The 23638-nt window shown below is 35.8% G+C and overlaps 1 protein-coding gene across 6 annotated transcripts in view; it reads left to right on the top strand.

Moving 5' to 3' along the window:
• The first annotated feature begins 217 nt into the window (after window positions 1-217).
• EHBP1 (EH domain binding protein 1) overlaps window positions 218-23638 on the top strand; it is a 359207-nt gene continuing 335786 nt past the window's right edge. For all 6 annotated transcript variants that reach the window (XM_054586913.1, XM_054586912.1, XM_054586910.1 and 3 more), the window contains exons 1-2: window positions 218-364; window positions 1261-1650. In XM_054586913.1, coding sequence (XP_054442888.1) covers window positions 1547-1650 — 104 coding nt within the window. In that variant the 5' untranslated portion in view covers window positions 218-364; window positions 1261-1546. The remainder of the gene's footprint in view (window positions 365-1260; window positions 1651-23638) is intronic.

Below are 23638 nucleotides of genomic sequence, written 5' to 3'. Positions count from 1 at the left end.
CGGGGCCCGGCCAATGGCGGCAGGGCGGACGGAGGTTGAGTCGCCGTGGGTAGGGTTAGTGTGAGAGGTGCGGCGGGGGAGGTAATGATGATGGTGGCGGAGGAGGAAGGCGGGGGAGGGGGTGCTGGGCACTGAGCGGCGGCTCTGGCAGGGTTTTGTAGGGTGGGGGGCGGTCGCGGGGCGACTCCGTCCGGGAGGGGGCGGGCGTGAGGCGCGCCGTCCGCCTGAGGGGCTGCAGACCCCGGCTCCTTCGAGCGCCACGGCTGGCTCTGCTGTTCCATGTGGCTCCGGCGGGGATGGAGGACTCGGTGGCGGCGGCGGCGGCTGCTGCTGCGGCGGCGACGGAGGAGCGGCGCTGAGGAGGGTACGGGGCCATACTCAGCCCGACAGCGGCAATAGAGGCGTGAGGAGGGGGCGGGAGTGGACGCGTGGCTGGGCTGGTGCTTGGGGACCAGGCTGGGGTCTGCTGGCATCGCCTGGGTGACAGGGACCGCGGGCGAGCCGCTGCCTTCCTCCGCTGGGGGGCAGGGGTTTGGGCTCTGTGCGTGAGTAGAAGAGGCTCCGGCGGACTGTTCCCTGAGGATGGGGGAGGGAAGGCACCGCACCCTGCACCCAGCACCCCTCACGGTGCATTTGCCCTGCTGGTCATTGCTTGACGCCCAGGCAGGAGTTTCCATTTCCCTCCGTTTGGCATCGAAGGTGAAGGAGAGCCCAAGTGGCCTGGAGCCCGGGACGTTGCCCTCCCTCTGCCTTAAAATTTCCCTCCACTCCTCTTTCCCTATCCATTTACCTTTCCTACTCAACCAGCATTCCTCCCGGCTCCTTAATTTGTTCCAAGCAAACATTCTAGGACTCGAGGCTGTTAATTATCAGATGAAAAACAAAGTTTATTTAAAAATACTCCACTTCTCCCTCTGACTGGCCGTGGGTATTAAACAGCATCCCTACACTTTCCCGCTCTGCTCGCCCTTCTGTGATGCCAGGAGGGGGAGGTAAGGGCCCCTACTTGGCGTCTCTGGGTTGTTGTTGACGCTGATTACCAGATGTGCTGCTCCAACATCTTTGGTGTGAATTGTCATTTTTTTCCCTTGGTGTCTTGTATCCTTGGTGTTACTGGCTTTTGAGGTTGGTGTTTTGTTTCATTGTTTGAAAAACATGCAGAGAACTGGGGTTGTCTGTTGCAGTGTTACCTAACATGGGTGATTTAGTCACTTGTCATCCTTCTCTCCTCATATTTTTTCTCTTTGTTTTGCTTTTCAGTTCTCCAGAATAAACATCATATAGCCCCTGAGGTGTCTCCATGAGGGAACCTCCACTCACTCATCCTGTCATGTATATCACACTGTTTTTGACTGGGCCATTCATCTAAGATGGGATTTACCCTGTGAAACAGGGAGAAGACTTATGGACCCCAAACATCATTTCAAGTTGTTGAGTTTTTAAAAGTACAGACATACATGCAAAGCTTTTTTGCTTTGGACCCTCTGCTTTGTTAACGCTGCTGTGTTGCTAACCCAGAACTGCTCCAGTGTATTGACTAATCATCATGGCTTCAGTTTGGAAGAGACTGCAGCGTGTAGGAAAACATGCATCTAAGTTCCAGTTTGTGGCCTCCTACCAGGAGCTGATGGTTGAGTGTACCAAGAAATGGTAAGACATGCCTGGGGGTAGAGCTTGCTTTGTTGTGGCCTAAACTCTGCTGCTTCTGACAGCAGATTTGCCTTTCCGTGGTGTACAAGTGTGTAGAAGCAGGGCGGGGTGCAGATTACTCTTAACAAGTAATGTGTGCACTGTTGCTGCTGGCACCATCCCTTTGGGTTTTAATTACTGCACTTCAGGATGGCTCAGAGGACTGTAACTGTGAGGGCACATCATTAATGTTAGAATAACTTTGCTTTTTTTAATTTTAAGGAGATAATGGCTATTCATATTACAGATATATGTGCGTATGCTTTAATGTAAACAACTGTATTCTTACGAGATGGTGATAACCTATGTTATTTTTTTCTTGATTTTTCTTTTTTTAACTTAAGATAAAGAATTTTTCGTTATTTGAATAATGGAATGCCAGTCCACATAACCTTAGAAATTCTTTTGTGTTATATATGTGCTTAGGCAACTGTGTTTTATTTTAATTGCCTAGTGGGATACATTTCTTGGCTAGACTTAAGGAAGCAATTAGTAGTGCTGGTCTGTGATTTGCTTGTTTCCACTTGAGCAAAGTACATTTAGGGCTTTCTTTTCAATGCCCTGAATGATAAGCAAGAAGAATTCTTATTTAGTGAGAAAAAGTTAATCTTAAGCAAATAGTCCTTTGGGTTTTGATTTATTGCAGTGATTAAGCAGTATTAATGCAAAAATAAGTCCCATTTCATTGTCCATAAGGACTATAATCTCATGTTTGTATTAACCTCTTTTTGACATTTTTATTAGATGAAAAGAGTAAGTTGCTCTATTCAAGAACTCTTACATATATTTGAAAATTTATTTGGAAACTAGTTTCTGAGTGCTTTTCTCTTGAACTTGTTAGGAATGTTACTTATATGTAACTCAAGAAATGCATGGACTGGTTACCTACTTGGCACTGTAGCTTTCGAGTTGAATATGATATAATCCCCACCCTCTAGGAGCTCACAGGTCAGGGTAATGACAGTCATGTAAATAAATTCACTGCGATAGGTGCAATAATATAAATATGTATAGTATTGGGATTTTAGTTTGTCTCTGTTACTTAACAGTTGAGTATCCTTGGGGACAGGTTATTTAATTGTCTATGGTTTAGTTTCTATATCCATAAAGGTAATAATGGTACTACTTCATAGGAAGGATTATTGTGAAGATTAAAGGAGTAAATACACGTAAAATGCTTGAAACTGAGTCAGGCACATAGTGAACGCCCAACAAATGCCATTATTGCTAAGTTGGCAGAGGAGGAAACACCTACTCAAGAGTAGGGGGTAGTGTCTTGGGATGGCTTCCTGGGATCTGAGCTGGGTTTTGAAAGGTTCGTAGTAGTTGGCTAGGAAAACAAAGGGGGAAAAAGTGAAAGATATTTTAGACTGAAACTGCAACCTATACACAAGCATGGGGGCATTAAATAGTGTAGGGTGTGTTGGAAATTAAAGCAGTATAGTTTGATAATGAAGAGGCTTAAAGTGCAGGCTCGGGGTAGTGCAGTGGGATATGATGTTTGAGAGGCAGGATGCAGATCCTGAAAAGATATGTGCTCTTATACATGGGGACATAACTGAAAACTTTTGAGTGGAAGAGAACTTAGATTGGCATTTTGGAAAAATCATTTGATGACATCCTAGGGTAAGTATCATGTAAGTATCATAGCGGAAAGGGTGACTGGAGGCAGTGATATTAGGGTAGCTGTTGCAATAGATAAGGTGAGGGAAGGAGGTTAGACTTGAGGCAGTGGCAGAGGGAATGGAGAGGATAGGCCCAAGGAACACTTGGGACACAAAGTGGATAGGACTTGGTGGTCATTTCAGTCAGAGGTCTGGAAAGGATGGGGATAAGGGAGAGGGAAAGGTCTAATTTGACATTCAAGTTTCTAGCTTGGATGACTGGTTGTATTACTAACCAAGCTAGTGAATATACAAGGAAGATCCAGATTACTAGTATTTCTTAATTTGGCAATATACTGGGAATACCAATTTAAAGATGGTTAAATTAAAATCTGTTTTCTTAAGGGAAACAGAACATATCAGGTGATTCTGTAGTCACAAAATCAGTTTCTTCCCCACAGTTTTCAGCGTCCTGGGGATTTTTTCCTTGAGAAGTATTAAGTTATTGTTAATGTGTCTCAAGGTGAAAGCAAGAATGAAAATTTAACTTCATTACAACTGAATAGATGGCTTCATTATTTTTAGGGGTTGCCATTATGGTGTACCTATTAAATTAGATCTTTATGATAAGATCTGACCTTAACACTAGAAACATTTGGGATATTCTAGAATACTCAGAGATTAGTTCTAAATATTTTGCTTTTTTTTCCTATCTCACTTAGCAATATAGTGTAAAACTAACAAGGTGACAGACTAAAGAATAACATTTCTTTGATGAACTAGGACTTTATTTATAAGTGGATCCTTAAATAGCTTTAAAATCTTTTCAATATATAAAAATTTGTTGTAATGACTTTTCTTTCTTTTACCTTAACTAGAGTCCTGAGATGGATACAGATTAGGCCCAATTTCTGCACTTTAATCCTATAGTTTTCTTTCTTCGATTTCTTTCCTTTTTCCATTCCTGATTTTGATCTTTGCAGGAAGTCTTAAATTATTGGATGTGTGTGTGCTGAATTAAAAAGTATTTAAAGGACATAAAAAAATAAACTTGGGCACAAAGTAAGAAAAATTTTTATCAGCTACTTTTATATTTAGGTATTTTGGGGAGTATGGAAGAATAAAAGGTGAGGAAGGAAATTTAGATATGCCAATTGAATGAAAGAAAAGAAACATCAGTAATAGCATTGAAGATAAATTGCAGATATTGAGAGGATATGAAAATACATCTGGTATAAATTAGAGAAGGCATAAACTAAAAAAGAAAGAATAGTTAGCATTCTTTTGGAGTTGTGCCTTTGGAGGTAACCTGTGTCATTGCCTTTTAGAACCTTGCTGCTTCTTTTTTTAAATGTCCACCTGAGGATATTTTCTTGGTTTTCAGAGAGAGAGTAAGGCAGCAGGGATGGGAGGGGGGAAGTATCAATTGGCTTCCTTCCCTTATGTACACCAATCGAACCTGTGACCTTTCAGTCCACAGGACACACTCCAACCAACAAGCCACATTGTCTAGGGCCAGAACCTCTTAAAGTGTTTTCTGAGAAGCAGGACATTTGCAACACCTGGGACCTGTTAGAAATGCTAACTCTCATGCCAGGCTTTGCTCTAGACTTTGTGGATCAGAATCTGCTTTTTAATAAGATTCACAGTATGCATATTAGAGTTTAAGAAGCAGTATTTTAAAGTGATGTTTTATACCTTACCAAGTGCCCATTCATGACCTCAAGATAATATATATTTAAAATACACTGATTTCTGCATGAATTTGAAACTCAAAACAATGAAGATGAAACTCCATGGTTTCAGAAAAGCCATAGTATTTTGATGGAATAGGGTAATGGGAATCAGGATATATTTTTCAAGGGGGAATGTGTTACTTCTGTGATTATGGAGAGGAGAAACTTTTCCTATGTTCTCTTACAGCCTTAGGGTATGAGCCTAGGTAAGACAAGTAACAGGATGAAGGTAGGGGTTTATAGAGGCCACCTTTTGAGATCTAGGTAAACTCACAGTACTTTGCTCCTTCATCAAAGGATGGATTCTATAGATAGAGAGTTGGGATTTCTGTTTTCTCTTTGTTGCCATTTATAGTATTTTGCTTTTGTCCTGGCTGATGCAGCATGAGTTCCCTTAGTTCAACAGCGTCCACTTCCTGATTCTTTCATGGTGTAGTGGTTCTAGAATTTAGGCCAGGAACAAAAACCAGAATGATATTTATTCATCTGAGAGAAGGACCCTGTACTGCGAGGTCCTCTTCCTCATCACTCCTTGATTGCCAGGTAGAGGCTCTGGCAAATTTGGAGTTGATAAGAGTTTTTATATCCCCTATTCTTACTGTTGTCCTGAAGTCATTTAATTATTAATCTCATTTAGCTGATGTAGCTGTTGGCAAGTGGTGAGACTGGCTACTGGAGATGAGTTTGAGAGAAAGAGACTATGTTCTCTTTTAGCTTAGCTTATTGCTTATTCTATTCTTTTATCACCTGCAGGACTTTAGATTTCTGAGTGAAGTCTTCACTATATGAGCCCTTAATGGCTGTTCAGGTATTGAAGGGAACTACTTGAAAATTGGCAAGTGGTGGTTATGATAATTGAGGTTGCAGAATTCAATTTTAGTAGAACCTCCCTAATATATGATAAGAACCATTATGTATAAGCATGCATTTTAGTTTTCTGTATATGTCTGCATCACGTAAATATATGAACATATTTTATTTGCTTTTTATGTTCTAATTCTTAGTTATGGTATTCAGAACATTTAAAATGCTATGTTTGTCTTTAAAAAAGGCATAAATATATTTGTTCTTGATTTTTTTGTCATACAAGAATTCTTGTTTTTAAATAAAGTTTTAATTATGATTTACTTTAAAAACAGGTAATACAATTACATGGTTCAAAATTCTAGAGATACAAAAAGGTGTATATATACATCCCTGAAAACAATTCCTCATTTTTTCCATTGTACCACACATCTTTGCAAACCTTGTGACCTCAGGTTTTGAAAAGTAAATAAAGTAGCTCTTTTTAGTGCTTAAGTTTGTGATGCTGGCCTGTTAGATAAAATATAAATCCCTTAATCTGATGTTCCAGGTTCTCTGTAACTGAACCCAATTTAGTTTTCCATTTGGACATCAGAATGCTCCATGCACTTTAAGTACTAACTTGAGTTTATGAAGTCCAAATTACATTAATAATTACTCAGTCAGATCCATTTCTTTGGGTGGATTAAGCAGCCATTTCTCTATTGATTGTCTAATAGAGTGAGATAGAGGTACATCAGCCTTGAAGAACCTATGTTTGAAATACATTAAAAAAATTAATTGGAAATAGGCTTGATGTGTTTTAGGAGTATGGGGAAGACCAATGTGTCTGAAACAAAGTAGAGTAAGGCGTAAAATGATATATGAGGTCTGAGAGGTAGGTGGTAGTAGGGTTAGATCATATATGGCCTTGAGATCATGGTAAGTAAGGGCTTTTGAATTTTAAGTGTGGTAGAAAGCCATTTGGGAAGAATGATATAATATGATTTACATTTTAAGAAGGTTATTCTGTATACTTTGTGAACTGTTGTCAGTAACAGTGGTAGCAGGATAGTAGTTAGGAGGCTATTGCAATAGTCTAAGTAGCAAAGAAGTAGCAATGAAGGTGGTGAGAAATGGCCTGATACATGCATGTAGGTGATATACACGTGCTACTGGCATACTTTACTGAGGTATAACTTACACTTTTATATACAATAAAATGCATCCATTTTAAGCATACAGCTTAATAAGTTTTGACAAATGTATATACCTGTGTAACTGGAAATGACTTTTTTTGAATGTATAGTTGACAGGACTTAATGATGGATTAGACATGATACAAACTGAGAGATGGAGCAGTAATGACTATAGTTTTTAAGCCAATGCAGCCAGGTGAATGTAATAATTACAGGGATGGGGAACATTTGGGAAGGACAAGGTTTAGCATGAAGGAGAAATCAAGAATTGACTTTACTTTTCCTAAAGTTTGGGACATCCAGAAGGAGGCCTTAATTAAGCAGTTAATTATTAAGAGTCTCAAGCTCAGGGAACAGAAGAGGCTGTAGTCAGTACAGTCACACACTGCTTAACTATGGGAACACCTTCGGAGAAATGCATTGTTAGGCGATGTTGTTGTGTGAACATCACAGAGTGCACTTACACAGACCTAGCTGTTACAGCCTCCAGCGTACACCAAGGCTATATGGTAGTGTAGCCTATCGCTCCTAGGTTACAACCTGTACAACATGTTGCTATACTGAATACTTGGCAATTTTAACACAATTGTAAGTATCTGTGTATCTAAATATATCTAGACATAGAAAAGATACAATGGAAATGTATAAAAGATAAATGGTTCACCTGTATAAGGGCACTTACTATGAATGGAGCTTGCAGTACTGGAGGTTGCTCTGGGTGAGTCAGTGAGTGCTGAGAGTGTGAAGGTGTAGGACATTACTATATACTACTGTAGACTTTATAAACACTGTTCCACAAGCTTTCATCTTCCCTGCTTCCTTCTGCCCCTTGCTTCCTTCTGACAGGGTCAGAAATAGAACATTGAAGCTGTCAGTAGTGTTATGTAAGTAGGGTAGAGGTGTGGGCTGGATTGGTTGGAAATATCGAGGATAAACAGTCTGGGTAAGGTGTACATCACCATAATTGTGACTGTCAGGGGAGAGGGAAAGGTGGTCTGAGGATCAGTAGGAATAAGAAATTAAGATGGAAAGATAAAGGATCATAGGGGATTGTCATGCAATTTGGTTTGGCCTGTCACATGTTGGAGCAGTGGTCTGATTAAGGAACTTTGTGGTAGTCATTAAAATAAGAGGATGCTTAATGTGGAGAGGGTATAGAACTGAGGACTCAATATTTTGACTTTTGAAATTTGTTTTTGGTTCCCTTGACCCTGTCTGGCACAAAGGGCTCTGTCTGGCATTGAATTGATGGAAGAAATAAAATTTATCTATGCATTACAACCTGAAAATATTTCCAAAGTACAGGGATAGGCTGATTCCACACTACCAAGAAAGCTTTTACTAGAAGTGGTAGTGGCACTTAATACTTGTTAAGGTAGCTGCTGTGGGCCTGTGTCCTTGTATAGGATTTTAGGTCCTCAACAGAGAATATACTAACAATGTTCTCTGAAAATCATGAAGTAGAATTAACTTGCCAGCATTTATGTATGTGTTTGTGTGCACGAATGTGCATGTGCATATGCACTATGGTGACCATGATATTTAGGATATATTTCTTTATGGCAGTTTTTCTTTAAAAAATTTTTTTCCTGTCATGATTTTAAAAATGACCCCATGGAGTAATTTGTATCTTTTGACAGTGTGTAATTCCCTTACCTTATTTTGGTTTCAGATCTTTGTTTATGTATTTTAAAATTTGATTTTTAAAATGAAATTTTAAGGAATTAAGTGAAAAAGTTCTACTCTTATAATTTAGTTTTGTTTCACATTAGTTGTGCAGTTAGATGCTTAGAGAACTTAAAATGTACTATTGATGCATCAGATGTGTTTGTTCTAATTTTGTGGAAAATTTCAACAAAAGAGTCACTGAAGTAGTTCATTGCATGATATAAAAATAGTCCAGTATGCTGAAAGAAAAATTGTACAAGCATTTTGAACTGAATGCTCAATAGAGATGTTCATATTCTGCATCAGGGCTTTTGCATATTAAAAGGAGTAGGACTGTTTGTGAAATGGGGGCAATGAAATTACTACAGGCTGTCAGTATGTTTGTCTTACTTTTCACTGTTACAGCGATATTTTTAGGCAGTTTTGGTAATAGATGCCTAAAGATTTTCTTTGGTAAATTTGATATATTAAAAAATTTTCTGATGTTATTAATCCTGGTGTTATTTTTGAACTATTCTTTAAATAAGTAACACTTAAACATGACTCTAATACCTCAGTAACAATAAAAAAAGATCGACTTTAATGCAATGAAGTTATCACTTCAAAAGTTGATGTTCATCCTATATCTAAAAGAGTTTGTCAGCTTCAGAATTTAAAATAACACTATGTTGACTAATTTAGGGATATAAATAGGACAGAGATAGTCTTAGAGGAGTTAGAGTACATGTTACCAGGCACTTAGGAGGCATTACCATTGGATAGTGGACTTGGTGCTGAGTTTACTGGCCGCTGAGGCATGTTGGCTCACATAGTTATTCCCTTTGGCTAAAGAAAATATCCAAATTCATTTGCAGAGACTTTTCTTAGAACTTAATTCAAAGAGGAGTTTTATTATGAAAAAAATGTATGACATTTGAGATAAAGTCTCCACCTACAAAAGACTCAGATTGTTAAACTGGATAATGTTTATGTTGCCATGGTATATAATCTTTATAAAGACCCTTTATGAGAGAATGTGGTTGAGGAACCTAATTTTCTGATTATCTAATTTAAATCAAGGGTACAACTTACTTAGGAGAATGGGTATGTAACATAAATCAAGTTTTGAGCTGTCCACTACAGAAACAACTAACCACATTTGGCAATTTACATTTAAATTAAAATTAATTTAATTTAAATTAAATTAAAAATTCAGTTCCTCAGCCCCATTAGCCACATTTCAAGTGCTCACTAACCACATATAGCTAGGGTGCTACTATATTGGATCATGCAAATGTGAAACAGTTCTATCATCACAAGAAGATTTATTGGACAGTGTTGTTTTAGCTATTTGCTCTCAAACTGGCTGATTTAAGAATCACCAGGACACTTTGCAAATATGGAGAATTCCCATTAGAAAGCCCCGATTTTGGTAGGTTTGGAATGGTACTGGCAAATATGTCATTTTAGAAATTCCCCAGTTGCTTAAGATCATCAAGCCAGGTTTTAGAACTGCCATATTTGAGTCTTTTTCAAGTAGCTGTCTGAAGGAAAGCTTTGGCAGATGCTGGATGATATTTCTGTTGGGACTCCAGACACATTTATTGAGTCAAAAATTTGAATATCAACTCAATCCCTATTAAGATACCAATGACGTATTTCACAGAAATAGAACAGACATTTCAAAAATTTATATGGAACCATAAACGACCCCGAATAGCCGCAGCAATTTTGAGAAAGAAACACAAAGTAGGAGGGATCACAATACCGGACATCAAACTCTACTACAAAGCCACTATAATCAAAACAATCTGGTACTGGCACAAGAACAGACCCATAGACCAGTGGAACAGAATAGAAAGCCCAGAAATAAGCCCAGGTCTCTATGGGCATCTAATATTTGACAAAGGGGGCAGAAGCATAAAATGGAGCAATAACAGCCTCTTCAACAAATGGTGTTGGGAGAGCTGGACGGCTACATGCCAAAAATTGAAATTGGATCATCAGCTGACACCATACACAAAAATAAACTCAAGATGGATAAAAGACTTAAATATAAGTCGCAACACCATCAAAGTCCTAGAGGAGAACATTGGCAGGAAACTCTCAGATATCCCACGCAGCAATTTTTTCACTGATATGTCTCCTAAAGCAAGGGACATAAAGGAAAGAATAAACAAGTGGGACCTCATCAAAATAAGAAGCTTCTGCACGGCGAAAGAAAACATCAGCAAAATGAAAAGGGAGCTAACCGTATGGGGAAATATATTTGCTAATGGTACATCAGATAGAGGTTTGATCTCCAAGATATATAAAGAACTCACTTGACTCCACTCCAAGAAGACAAACGATCCAATCAAAAAATGCAAAGGACCTGGGCAGATGCTTTTCTAAGGAGGAGATACAGAGGGCCCAGAAGCATTTGAAAGGATGCTCAGCATCACTAGCCATCAGAGAAATGCAGATCAAAACCACCATGAGGTACCACCTCACACCGGTCAGAATGGCCACCATAAACGGATCCACAAACAACAGGTGCTGGCGAGGCTGTGGAGAAAAGGGAACCCTAATACACTGTTGGTGGGAATACAGACTGTTGCAGCCACTGTGGAAAGCAGTGTGGAATTTCCTCAAAAAGCTGAAAATGGAACTGCCTTTTGATCCAGTGATTCCCATGCTGGGACTATACCCTAAGAACACCAAAACGCCAATACAAAAGAAGCTATGCACCCCAATGTTCATAGCAGCACAATTGACAATAGCCAAGTGTTGGAAGCAACCTAAATGCCCATCAGTAGATGATTGGATCAAAAAGTAATGGTACATATATATACACAATGGAATACTACGCAGCAGAAAGAGAAAAAGAACTACTAAACTTCGCGACAGCATGGATGGAACTGGAGAGCATCATGCTACGTGAAATAAGCCAGGGGGCGAAAGACAAATACCATATGATCTCACCTATAAGCGGAACCTAACCAACAATGCAAAGATGCAAGGAAAATATGACCAGCAACACTGAAAGGAAAAGAAATCAACAGAGACAAGAGGGAAGGAGGCGGGGGCAGGGAAAGGGAAGGGAAGGGGAAAGTCAAGGAACATATAGCAAGGACTCATGGACAAAACCAAAGGGGAAGAGCTGAGGGAGGGAAGAAGGGAGTGGGCAAGGGAAAGAGGTGGGGGGGAGGCAGAGACAAATGTATTTAAAAAGTAAATAAATAAATAAAAAAAGAAAAGAAAAAAATTGAATATAATTTTCTTCCTGTAGTTTAGTTGTTTTGTACTGTATATGTATTAAAAGTGAGAATAATGTACTTTAAGTCACATATAAAGATTACAAGTTAATATAAACATTTTAACAGCTTCATTGATTGATTTAAAAAAAGAAAAATGCTAGTATTGTCTTCCATAGTAGCAAGGCCTTTTGGGGGTGAGGGTTTGGTAAAGATAGAATAATTATTTTAAGCAAAGTTTTGAATATTCTTACTGTTATTATACTTACAGGCAACATCTCTGAATCTGTTGATTTTTTTTTTCTCTGAAGAATGTATTAATTATTACTCCAGTTTTTCTATTGCCACTGCCTTTGTGGCATCCTTTGCCACCTTTTCCAAGGCCCATTATTTCCAAACTGTACTTTGGAGCCCAGAAGGCACCACAGAGAACTTATAGATTTGCCAATAGATGCTTAAAAATTTTGAGGGAAAGAGAGCAACGACATCTGTTGGAAACCACACACAAGCTACTAGCTTGAGGTGGCTCATTTTCAAAATTAAATCGCGACATTCTTTTCAATGATACAGTATTTTTTACAAAGCAGAGTTTTTAGGCGGTGCTGTGGCAAAAAGCAAGTACTATGTGAAAATCTGTATGGAGGCAAAAAAGAGGAAGGCAGTGTCCAGTCTAATTCTAAGGTTTAAGAAGTTGTACAGTGCCCACCTAACAGGTGTTAGCATATATTTTTCTTAAGTTGTTTGGACCTGAGTACTTAATAAACAGAATGGTTAGGTATGTCTTTTGGCCTGTAAAAAATTACTTACACATTATGGGTCTTGTAAACCCAGAATGCTGGGAACCTCTGGTGTAGGCTTTTGTGATAGCCCTTAACATTTTCCTAGCGCCTTTTGGGCCTTTGTCTGTATTATTGCCATAGTTATGCTCCTAAAATGAATCTTCCAGGTTCCTCATTTGTTTATAGGTTACTGTTATTACAGTAATTACAATCTTAAATCTATGTTGTTTTACTAGTCTTCCAGCCATCCCCTTAAGTTTCCAAAATCTTGATTCCCTGACGCATTATCTTCTGTATCCCCTTCCAAAAATCATTAAATCCAAAGAGAATGTAGTAACATTCTATCTCAGAGTAACTTAATTGAAACTGAATTTATTCATACAGTAAGTGGGTTTAGAAATGAGTTTAATGGTTCTGCTTTAATTTGAAGGGTACTTTAATATACAAAATAAGGTTTTTGAACATGGTTCTTTTATTTTTAAAATTTTTTACTGAAATTATTTTAGGTTTACAGAAGGGTTACAAAGATAGTGTAGAAGTGGACCACATGGAACTATGGTAATTTTGTCTTTTTGAGGAACTGCCAAACCCTTTTCCAGAGTGGCTGCATCATTTCATATTCCCACTAGCAATGTATGAGGGTTCCAGTTTCTTCACATTCTCACCAGCATACCTCATTGTCTGTTTTATTTTAGCCATCCCAGTGGGTGTAAAGTGGTATATCATGGTGGTTTTGATTTACATTTCTCTTAATTGCTCGATGATGTTTAGCCACAGTCTTTTCATGTATTTATTGGCCATTTGTGTTTTATTTTTGAGAAATGTGTATTCTGATCCCATGCATATTTTTAAATTGGGTTATTTATATTTTTAGCATTACATCCTAAGACCTTTAAAAATATATTTTAGATATTAGACACTTCTCAGGTAAGTGATTTATAAATATTTTCATTCAGTGAGTTGTCTTCACTTTCTTGGTGGTGTGTTTTGATGCACAAAAGTTTTAAATTTCATTAAGTCTAATATATCTATTTTTTATTTTCTTACTTGTGCTTTAGTGTTGTGTTTAAAACTACTGGTATTTTGAGTTAATTTTTGCGTATGATATAAGGAAGGGATCCAACTTAATTTTTTTGTGTGTGAATATTCAGTTGTTCTAGCACCATTTGTTGAGTCTGGGTATATTATTCCTGTTTCTTTTTGCACAAATGAGTAGATACATGCACTTTTTACCCTTATTTCTCCCTTTTTACACAAAAGGGTAAGGAAATACTACTGGTACTCTGTTTTAGGTTGCGTTTTACTTAACAATAAATCATTCCATATCATTTCAGAGAGATGATCCTCATCCAGTGGAGATAACATTATTAGTACCTAACATCCATAGTTTACATTAGGTTTCACTCTTTTTGTTGTGCACCTTTTGTTGGTTTTAACAAATACATAATGACATGATTCCATAACAGTATCATACAGAATAGCTTCACTGCCCTAAAAATCCCCTGTACTCCACCTGTTCATTCCTCTCTCCCTTTTCTGAATCCTTAGCAACCACTGATCTTTTTATAGTCTCTATAATTTTGCCTTTTCCAGAAAGTAATATAGTTGGAATTATACAATATGTAGCCATTTTAGATTGAGTTCTTTCAGTTAGTAATATGCATTGGAAGTTCCACCGTATCTTTTTGTGGCTTGATAGCTAATTTCTTTCTAATGCCAAGAAGTAGTACATTGTATGGATATACCGTAGTTTATCCATTTCATTCATCTATTGAGGGACAGCTTCATTGCTTCCAAGTTTTGTTAATTATGAATAAAGTTACCATAAACATTTGTGTACAGGTTTCTGTGTAGAACATAAGTTTTCAGCTTACCTGGGTAAATACCAAGGAGCACAATTTCTGTATCATATGGTAAGCATATGATTAGTTTTCTAAGAAACTGCTAAAACTGTCTTTTGCAATTCCACCATCAATGAATGAGAGTTCCTTTTGCTCCACATTCTTGCCTGATTTTGAAGTTATCACTTTGAATTTTCACAATTCTGGTAGGTATGTAGTGGTATCTCATTTTAATTTGCAGTTACCTGGTAACATGTAATTCTGAGCATGTTTTCATATACCTATTTGCCATCTGTATATCTTCTTTGGTGAAGTGTCCAGATCAGTTGCCCATTTTTAAAATTGGGTTCTTTTCTTAACTGTTGAGTTTTAAAGGTTTTTTGTACATTTAGGTTACTAGTCCTTTACCAGACATATGTTTTGCAAATATTTTCTTCCAGTTTGTGGCTTGTCTTTTCATTCTTTTAATAGATCTTTTACAGAGCATAAGTGTGTAATTTTAATGCAGACCAACCTACAAACTTTTTTTTTTTAAACGGAGTATACTTTTGGTGTTGTTAAAGGCGTAAGGCCTGTATCTAGATCCATTCCAGCACAGTTTGTTGAAAAGACCATCCTTTCTCCATTGAATAGCCTTTGTTCCTCTGTCAAAGATAAGTTGATTCTATTTGTGGGGGTCCATTTGTAGGCTCTTTATTCTGTTCCTTTCATCTCTTTGTTCAATCACCAGTACTACACTGCCTTAATTATGTTTGTTTTATGGTAAGTCCTGGAGTTGGGCAGTAACAGTCTTCTGCCTTTGTTCTCCTTCAACATTGTTTGGGGTCCTTTGCCTCTCTACACAGATTTTAGAATCAGTTGTCAATATAAAATAACTTGCTTGGATTTTGATTGGGATTGCATTGACCTATATATCAAGTTAGGAAGAACTGATATCTCGGCAATATTGAGTCTTATCAGTGTACATTATCCATTTTAGATCTTTATTTTTTTCATAAGAGTTTTGTAGTACTCCTCATATAGATCTTGTATATATTTTTAAGATTTATACCTAAGTATTTACCATTTTTTAGTGCTAACGTAAATGCTAATGTATTTCAAATTCCAATTGTTCATTGATGGTGTATAATTAAGCAATTGACTTTTGAGTGTTCATCTTGGACCCAGAAACCTTGCTATGATTACTTACTTGTTTCAGGAGGGTTTTTTTTGGTCAATTCTTTGGGATTTTCTATATAAACAGTCATGTCACATGTAAAGAAAGACAGTTTGACTTCTTCCTTTCCAACCTGTATATCTTTTAACTAGGGCTTCTAGTATGATTTGAATAGGAATGGTGAGATCAGACATCCTTGCCTTGTTCCCTGTCTAAGTGGGAAAGCATCAAATATCTCACCTTTAAGAATGGTGTTAGAATTATTTTTTGTAGATGTCTTCACCAAGTTGTAGAAGTTCTCTATTCCTAATTGGTTGAGAATTTTTATACTCATGAGTGCATGCTGGATTTTGTTAGAAGCTTTTTCTGTATCTAATTATATGATCATGTAATTTTCTTTAATAGTCTGTTGATGTGGTATGAATTACATTAATTGATATTCTAATGTTGAACCAGCCTTACCTGCCTGGAATAAATCGCGCTTGGTTGTAGTATATAGTTTTTTTTAAAATGCATTGTTGGATTTGATTACTAGTATTTCTTGAGGATTTTGCATTTATGTTCATGAGAGATATAGGTCTGTTTTTGGGAAGAGATTGTCTAGAGGATTAATATAATTTCTTCTTAAATGTTTGGTGGAATTCGCCAGTGGACCTATTTGGGCCTGGTGCTCCTGTTTTAGAAGGCTATTGATTGTTAATTAATGTTCTTCAATAGATACAGGACCATTCAGGTTATTTCTTATTGTATGGGGTTTGGTAGATTATGTCTTTAAAGGAATGGATCCATTTCATCTAGTCTGTCAAATTTGTGGGTGTAGAGTTGTTCATAATATTCCTTTATTATCATTTTAATGTCCACAGAATCAGTAGAGTTGGCCTCATTTTCATTTCTGATATTTAGTAATCTGTATTTTCCTTTGTTTTTGTTTTTTCTTGTTAACCTGGCTAAAATTTTATCTATTTTATTGGCCTTTTCAAAGGACACACTTTTGGTTTTGATTGGTTTCCTGTTTTCAATTTCATTGATTCCTGCTCTAATTTTTATTATTTCTTTTCTCTGCTTTTTTTCTCTATTTTTTTAAAATAAAAAGTTATTTTTTTTTTTACATTCAATATTATTTTGTATTAGTTTCAGGTATACAGTGTTCCACCTGATATTTTCAGTACCCAACTGCCCCCATATGTAGTTATTACAATATTATTGACTATATTTCCTGTGCTGTACTTTACATCCCCATGACTTTTTTGTAACTACCAATCTGTACTTTCTGAATCTCTTCACCTCTTACACCCAGTCCCCCAAAACCCCCTACCCTCTGGCAACCATCAGTCTGTTCTCTGTATCTATTAATTTGTTTCTGTTTTGTTTGTTCATTTGTATTGTTCTTTATATTCCACATGTAAGTGACGTCATATGGTACTTGCCTTTCTCTGCCTGACTTATTTCACTTAGGGTAATACTCTCTAGACCCATCCGTGCTGCTGCAAGTGGTAAGCTTTCTTTTTTTATGGCCGAGGAGTATTTCATTGTATATATACACCACAGGTATTTTATCCACTTGAGCATTGATCGGCACTTGGGTTGCTTCCATAGCTTGACTATTACAAATAACACTGCAATGAACACAGGGGTACATATATTCATTTGAATTAGTGTTTTGGGTTTCTTCAGATACATACACAGAAGTGGAATTCCTGGGTAATAAGGGAGTTCCATTTTTAATCTTTTAAGGAACCGTCATACTGTTTTTCATAGTGCTTACTACAGCTGCTTTCCACCAACAGTGCACGAAGGTTCCTTTTTCTCCACATCCTCACCAGCACTTGCTGTTTGTTGTTTTATTGGTACAGCCATTCTGACAGGTGTGAGGTGATACATCATTGTGGTTTTAATTTTTGTTTCTCTGATGATTAGTGATATTGAACATCTGTTGGCCATCTCTGTGACCTCTTTGGGGAAGTGTCTATTCAGGTCATTTGCCCATTTTTTAATTGGATTGTTTATCTTTTTGTTGTCCAGTTTTCTAAGTTCTTTATAAATTTTGGCTATTAAGTTGGTTCATTGTAGACAACATTTAGTTAGCAGACCTAAGGCTTGATGTCTGTCATTAATAATGGGAAGTTCTCAGTCATTACTGCTTCAAATGTTTCTTCTGTTTCTTTTCCTTTTGGTATTCTCATTATGTGTATGTTATACCTTTTATAATTGTCCCACAGTGCTTGGGTATTCTGTTCTTTTTTCTATTTCCATTTCAGTTTTGGGAGTTTTTACAGACATTTCTTAAAGTTCACTGATTCTTTCTGCAGCTATGTTCAGTCTATTGATGACTCCATCAAAGTAATTCTTCATTTCTGCTACGGTATTTTTCATATCTAGCATTTCCTTTTGATTTTTAAAGTTTCTGTCTTTCTGCCCATATTACCTATCTGTTCTTGCATGTTGTCCACTTTTTCCATTAGAGACCTTACCATATTTATCATAGTTGTTTTAAACTCCTGGTCTCATAATTCTAACATCTCTGCCAAATGTGAGCCTTGTTTTATTGCTTTCCCTGTCTCTCCAACCTGTACTGTTTGTATATTACTATGTTTTGTAATTTTTTGTTTAAAGCTGGACATGATGTACTGAGTAAATGGAACACAGGTAAATAGGCCTTTACTCTAAGTCTTTGTGTTTATCTGGATAGGAGCAGGTTGTGATTATTGTTTGCTATAGCTGAGGGTGTCAGAGGCTAAAATTTTTCTGTGTACTTTAAAAAGAAATCTCATTTGTTATCTTGGGGTTTCCCTAGAGTCTTCTTAAATATTAAACATTATGTACTATAGAAACACATAATGATTATGTTAATGATAATTTCTATGTATTAAGCATACTTAATCTGTACTAGATTAGAATCCAGGATGTATGTTTTAGATGTTTTATGTTATTTAATCCTTACAATAACTTGATGAGGAAAGGCACTATTATTGTCCCCATTTTACAGAAGAAGAAACTTTGGCTTAGAAAGATTAAACAATTTTCTTTTTAATGTTTTAAAAAATATTTTAATTATTTTATTTTTTAGACAGAGGGGAAGGGAGGGAGAAAATGAGGGAGAGAAACATCAATGTGTGGTTGCTTTGCTCGCGCCCCCTACTGGGGACCTGGCCCACAATCCAGGCATGTGCCCTGACTAGGAATCAAACTGGCGACCCTTTGGTTCCTAGGCTGGTGCTTAGTCCACTGAGCCACACCAGCCAGGGCATTTTTTTTTTTTTTTAAGATTTCATTTATTTATTTTTAGAGAAGGGTTAGGGAGGGGAAAGTAAATAACTTTTTTAACATACGCAGCTTATTAATAGGGTTTAGAACTCAGATTAAATCCATAAATGTAAGACCCATAATGAAGCCTGATTTCAAGAGCTTACTTTTTTATTTAGCCAACATGTATAGAATGAGCTTGTTGAAGTTTTGTGAATTCTTCAGTGAATTGATTGTATTTTAATTTTACTTTGAAATAGTCAATAAAGTCAGTCATACTGTTGAGTTTAACAATTTGTTTTTAATTATCAAAATGTCTAATACTCCAAGTAGAACAGTAGGATGTTACTACAAGAGGAAATGGTGTATAGTTCATTTTACAAACTGATAAAAAAAAATCACCCTGACAATAAATTATGTTAATTATACTAAATTATGATTAGATATATAAAAATTGATCTCAGTAGTTGTCTGGAAACTATAAGTTTCTGTGTATCAGAGAAATCTGCTACTTCATTAACTTAGAATTATTAAAATAGCTATTGATATTAAGTTAGTTGTTTTGCAACATGTATATAACAGGCAAGAACAATTAGAATCATAAAGGTATATGCATAATGAAATTTTATTTGTACATTCTTTTTAAATAGTATCTTTATTTTTTAATCTTTTAATTTTTTAGTATGAAAAAATATTTCTAGTTTTTAAAAATGTTTGCCTCCATACCTTTTTTCTTCCAATGCAAATGAATATTTTCTTTTTTTTAAGATTTTGTTTATCCTCAGAGGGGAAGGGAGGGAGGAAAAAAGGAGAAACATCAGTCAGCTGCCTTTCACATGCCCCCTACTGGGGATCTGACCTGCAATCCAGGCATGTCCCCTGACCACAAGTCGAACCGGCGACCCTTTGGTTCGCAGGCAGGCGTTCAATATGCTGAGCCACATCAGCCAGGGCCAAATAAATAGTTCTTTACTTAATTGTTTTAGATACTTTTGTTTTAGATTTTTTTTTCTGGGCTAGACTTTCATTGTTAAATATTGTGGTGTCAATTACTGTTTTGTTAAAGTGATTTTTATAGAGTATTACATGAGATACTGCAATTTAACTTATACTTACAATTTTTCCCTTGAAGAGAAATCCATGTTGATAATACACCTACTACTAACAGGCACTCTTATTTTTTCTTTAAAAAATTGTATTTTACTTGCTTTCGTAAGAAGTATTTCTGTGTCTGTTCTGCTGTAGTTGGATGGTTCACTTCACTGTTCTATAAACATGCCCTGCTTCTTCAATCTCTTAAGTTTTTAATAATCTCTGCATCTCTGCCTTTTCTTATCCAGTTCTAATCTTTCCTCAAGGGTTAACTCAATTCTTATGTCCTTTGAAAAGACTTCATTAATTCCTGCTGTTATTGAACTACTTTCCTCCCTCTAATGATAGGACACTGATAGTCAATACCACTAACAATCGGTTGCAAATAGTAGCTAACATTCACATACTGATTATATGCCAGACATTTTGCCAGGTGTTATACTTGAATATTTCATTTAGTGCTCCCAGTAATTCTGGAAAGTTGGTACTATTATTATCTCCAAATAACAGACAAAGGCAGCGGGGATTAGAGTCTGAAACTTGCCCAAGGTCACACAACTATTAGATCCAACCATTTGTGGAATCCATATTTAACTGCATTGCTTGTTTATAAATATTTAATTTCTTTTGCTGTTCTTTTATTCTTGTTCTTGTAACTTAATCTTGGTTCCCACTAGATGGTAAACTCATTGAGGGTAGGACCTCTTTTCTAATATGAGCCAAAATGCATGCTAATAGTTTTTGAGGAGTACCAGAATGTTTAACAGGAAGTTCACTAATGATTGCAGCATATATTTTTAAATTATTTTAATTTTTTTGTATGTACAAAATGTTTTGTGATAATTATCACTAAATTAAGACCATCCAAATACATGATATTTTAAATTATGCTTCTTCCATTTCAGTTTCTTAAAAGTAGTTTTCCCCATTATAAAAGCAACTCATTTACAATAAAATAATAAAATACGGAAAAATAAGGAGAACATATTACCTGTAATCCCATCACCCAGAGAGAACTGTTATTCATATTTTGATGTACTTTCTTCTAGTCTCTTTTACAGGCATGAATTTTGTTCATTTATTTTACCTAGTTATGATGCTTTTCTTATACAGTTCTGGATCTGAATTGCTCAGGTTTATTATAAACTCTATGAATGTTTTTGTTAATAACTGCCTATTAAGAGAATGTGCCATAATTAACTCTCTTCCTATGGTAAATGTCTTAAAGGTTGTTTCAATAAAAATTAAATACCACTGAAATAGTGAGCATATTTTTATAAAGTCTCTTTATGTTCCAGATTATTTTCTTGGTTTATTTTTCCAAAATTTGCATTACTAAGTCTTTTTTTTGGCTTGTGACATAATGTGCCAAATTGCTTTATAAAAATTATCTTAGTGTACCTGTTAGTCGTTAATGTATGGCAGTCCAAGACTCACCATACTTTTACCAATAATATAATTTTTAAGTTGCTGATTTGGTATTTAAGAATTGTTTTGCCTTGTTTTATTTTCATTTTTGTTTGTAGATTCAATATTTTTATTGTTAACTAGTTGCCTTTCCTTTTTTATAACTCTGAATTATCTACTTACTGATTGGGAGTCTTTATTTTTTATTGCTGATATGTGTGCTCTATTTTTTTTTCAGATTTAAAGCCTTTTATTCTGCACACAACTCCTTTAATTTTTTTGTGTGTGGAGGTTTTTGTTGTTACTGTTGTTGGATAATTTTAGGTTTACAGAAAAGTTGCAGAGGTAATGCAGTGCTTTTCTATATATTCTTCACTCAGCTTCAGTTTCCCCAATGTTACCATCTTACATTTGTGTGGTATATTTGTCAAAACTAAGAAAGGAACATTGGTATATAGTATTAACCATAAACTCTATTAAGATTTCACAATTTTTTAAATTAATGCCCCCTTTCTGTTCCAGGATCCAAATCAGAATGCCTCATTGTTTTTAGTTGTCTGTGACAGTTCCTCAATGTTCCCCCCTGCCCCTTCCCCTTTTTTTTTTTTTTTTTTTAATCTTTGGAGATTTATTCAGTCTTAATTATGTGATGACTTTGAATTGTTGTTCTGGTAGAAGGACTGGGTTTATGCTGTGGCATTCCTATTCCTGATTCTTTATGAGATACTTGACAGAAATTGTGGGTATTGTCTAAGAAAAGTAGAAACTAAATGCTTTTTAATAGGAAGGGAATTGACCTATATGAAATAGTGTCAGACAACTTCAATAGCACCTTTACTGAAAATTGTGGGTACTATCTAAGAAGAATGTAGACTAAATGTTTTTTAAAAGGAAGGGAATTGACCTATATGAAATAGAGCCAAACAACTTTAATACCACTTTACTGAAGCAAATAAGGTAATCACTGCTGGTTTTATGTTAGATAACCTGTAATAACCTACTACTCAAGATGCTTAATTTAAAATTGTGATTTGGGCCCTAGTTTGTCAAATTGTTTAAATTTATGGAGAAAATTATTATATGCCTATTGTGTATAAGATCCTGAATTTCCTATTTCACAGAGACATTTATTGCATTTTTGAAAAACTTCTACATGAAATTTAGGAGTGAGGTCTCTGAAGTATTCTCAAAAATTTAATCTCTTTGACAGGCTGTTAATCAAATATGTAAAATATTTGTTGAGATATTAACTTTCTGGGTGTATCAACTATATTGGAGGTGACAAATTGCTTGAAAGAAAATGGGTTATGGATATAAATGTGACAGAAGTTTCATTAAGTCTCAAAGGCTATATATAACCTCCTTTTCACACAAAACAACTTATGTTATAATTGAGTGCCTTCACTTTCCTATAGTAACAAATAAAATTAAAATGCCTATCACAGAAAAATAAAAAGGGAGAGAGAGGGCTGGAAAGGGGAAAAAAGAGAAAATAATGAGCTAGCAACTGTGTTTGTTGGGGAAGAAGTTTTAACATATTTAGCACAGTGGGATTTGAGTTCCAATATTTGATTATTTTGTGTACATTATGTTTTTTCATACCTTTGACTGAAAAGTTTTTAGAAAAATAATGTTGCTAATCAAGCATGTACCTAATATGTTGAATAGCACTTAATAAATGTTTCATACAGTGATTGGGACAAAATGCATTTTAACTTTAAATTTGAATTATTCACAATTTTACTTTTTACTAAAAGAAATGACTAAGGCCTTAACTAGTTAATTTGTAAAGGTCAGAAGAAGAAAAATTCTGCTACAAGTTTTCCCAATTGTGTATGATACTCCTAATTATATTTAAGTGAGTAGATAAATTAGGTCACATTTAATTGATACATTAAGCAAATTGTTAGATATGAATGTGTTATTTTAAATACTGAGTTGAACTTTATATAAACTTTGTCTTCTTAGAAATGTCAGTAAAAATATAACTTTCAGTCTTGAAATTTGCCTCCTATTTGATTAAGATTGTCTGTAATCAACTAATGTATCAAAATTTTTAATCTAAGTGTAAGTCATTTTGATAAGTGTATAATATCTTATTTTAATTTACATTTTTCCTGGTGATTAATGCCATTGAATTGTCTTTTAATGTGCTTATTGGCCATTTTTATATCTTATTTTTGAACTGTCTTTTCAAATGTTTTACCCATTTTTTAAAAATTGGGT

Source organism: Pteronotus mesoamericanus, unplaced genomic scaffold (assembly GCF_021234165.1).
Source record: "Pteronotus mesoamericanus isolate MK-2021 breed Mesoamerican mustached bat unplaced genomic scaffold, CSHL_Meso_final contig_98, whole genome shotgun sequence".
Lineage (NCBI taxonomy): Eukaryota > Metazoa > Chordata > Mammalia > Chiroptera > Mormoopidae > Pteronotus > Pteronotus mesoamericanus.
The sequence above is the reverse complement of the archived record's forward strand: the minus strand, read 5'-3'. Positions and strand labels throughout refer to the sequence as shown.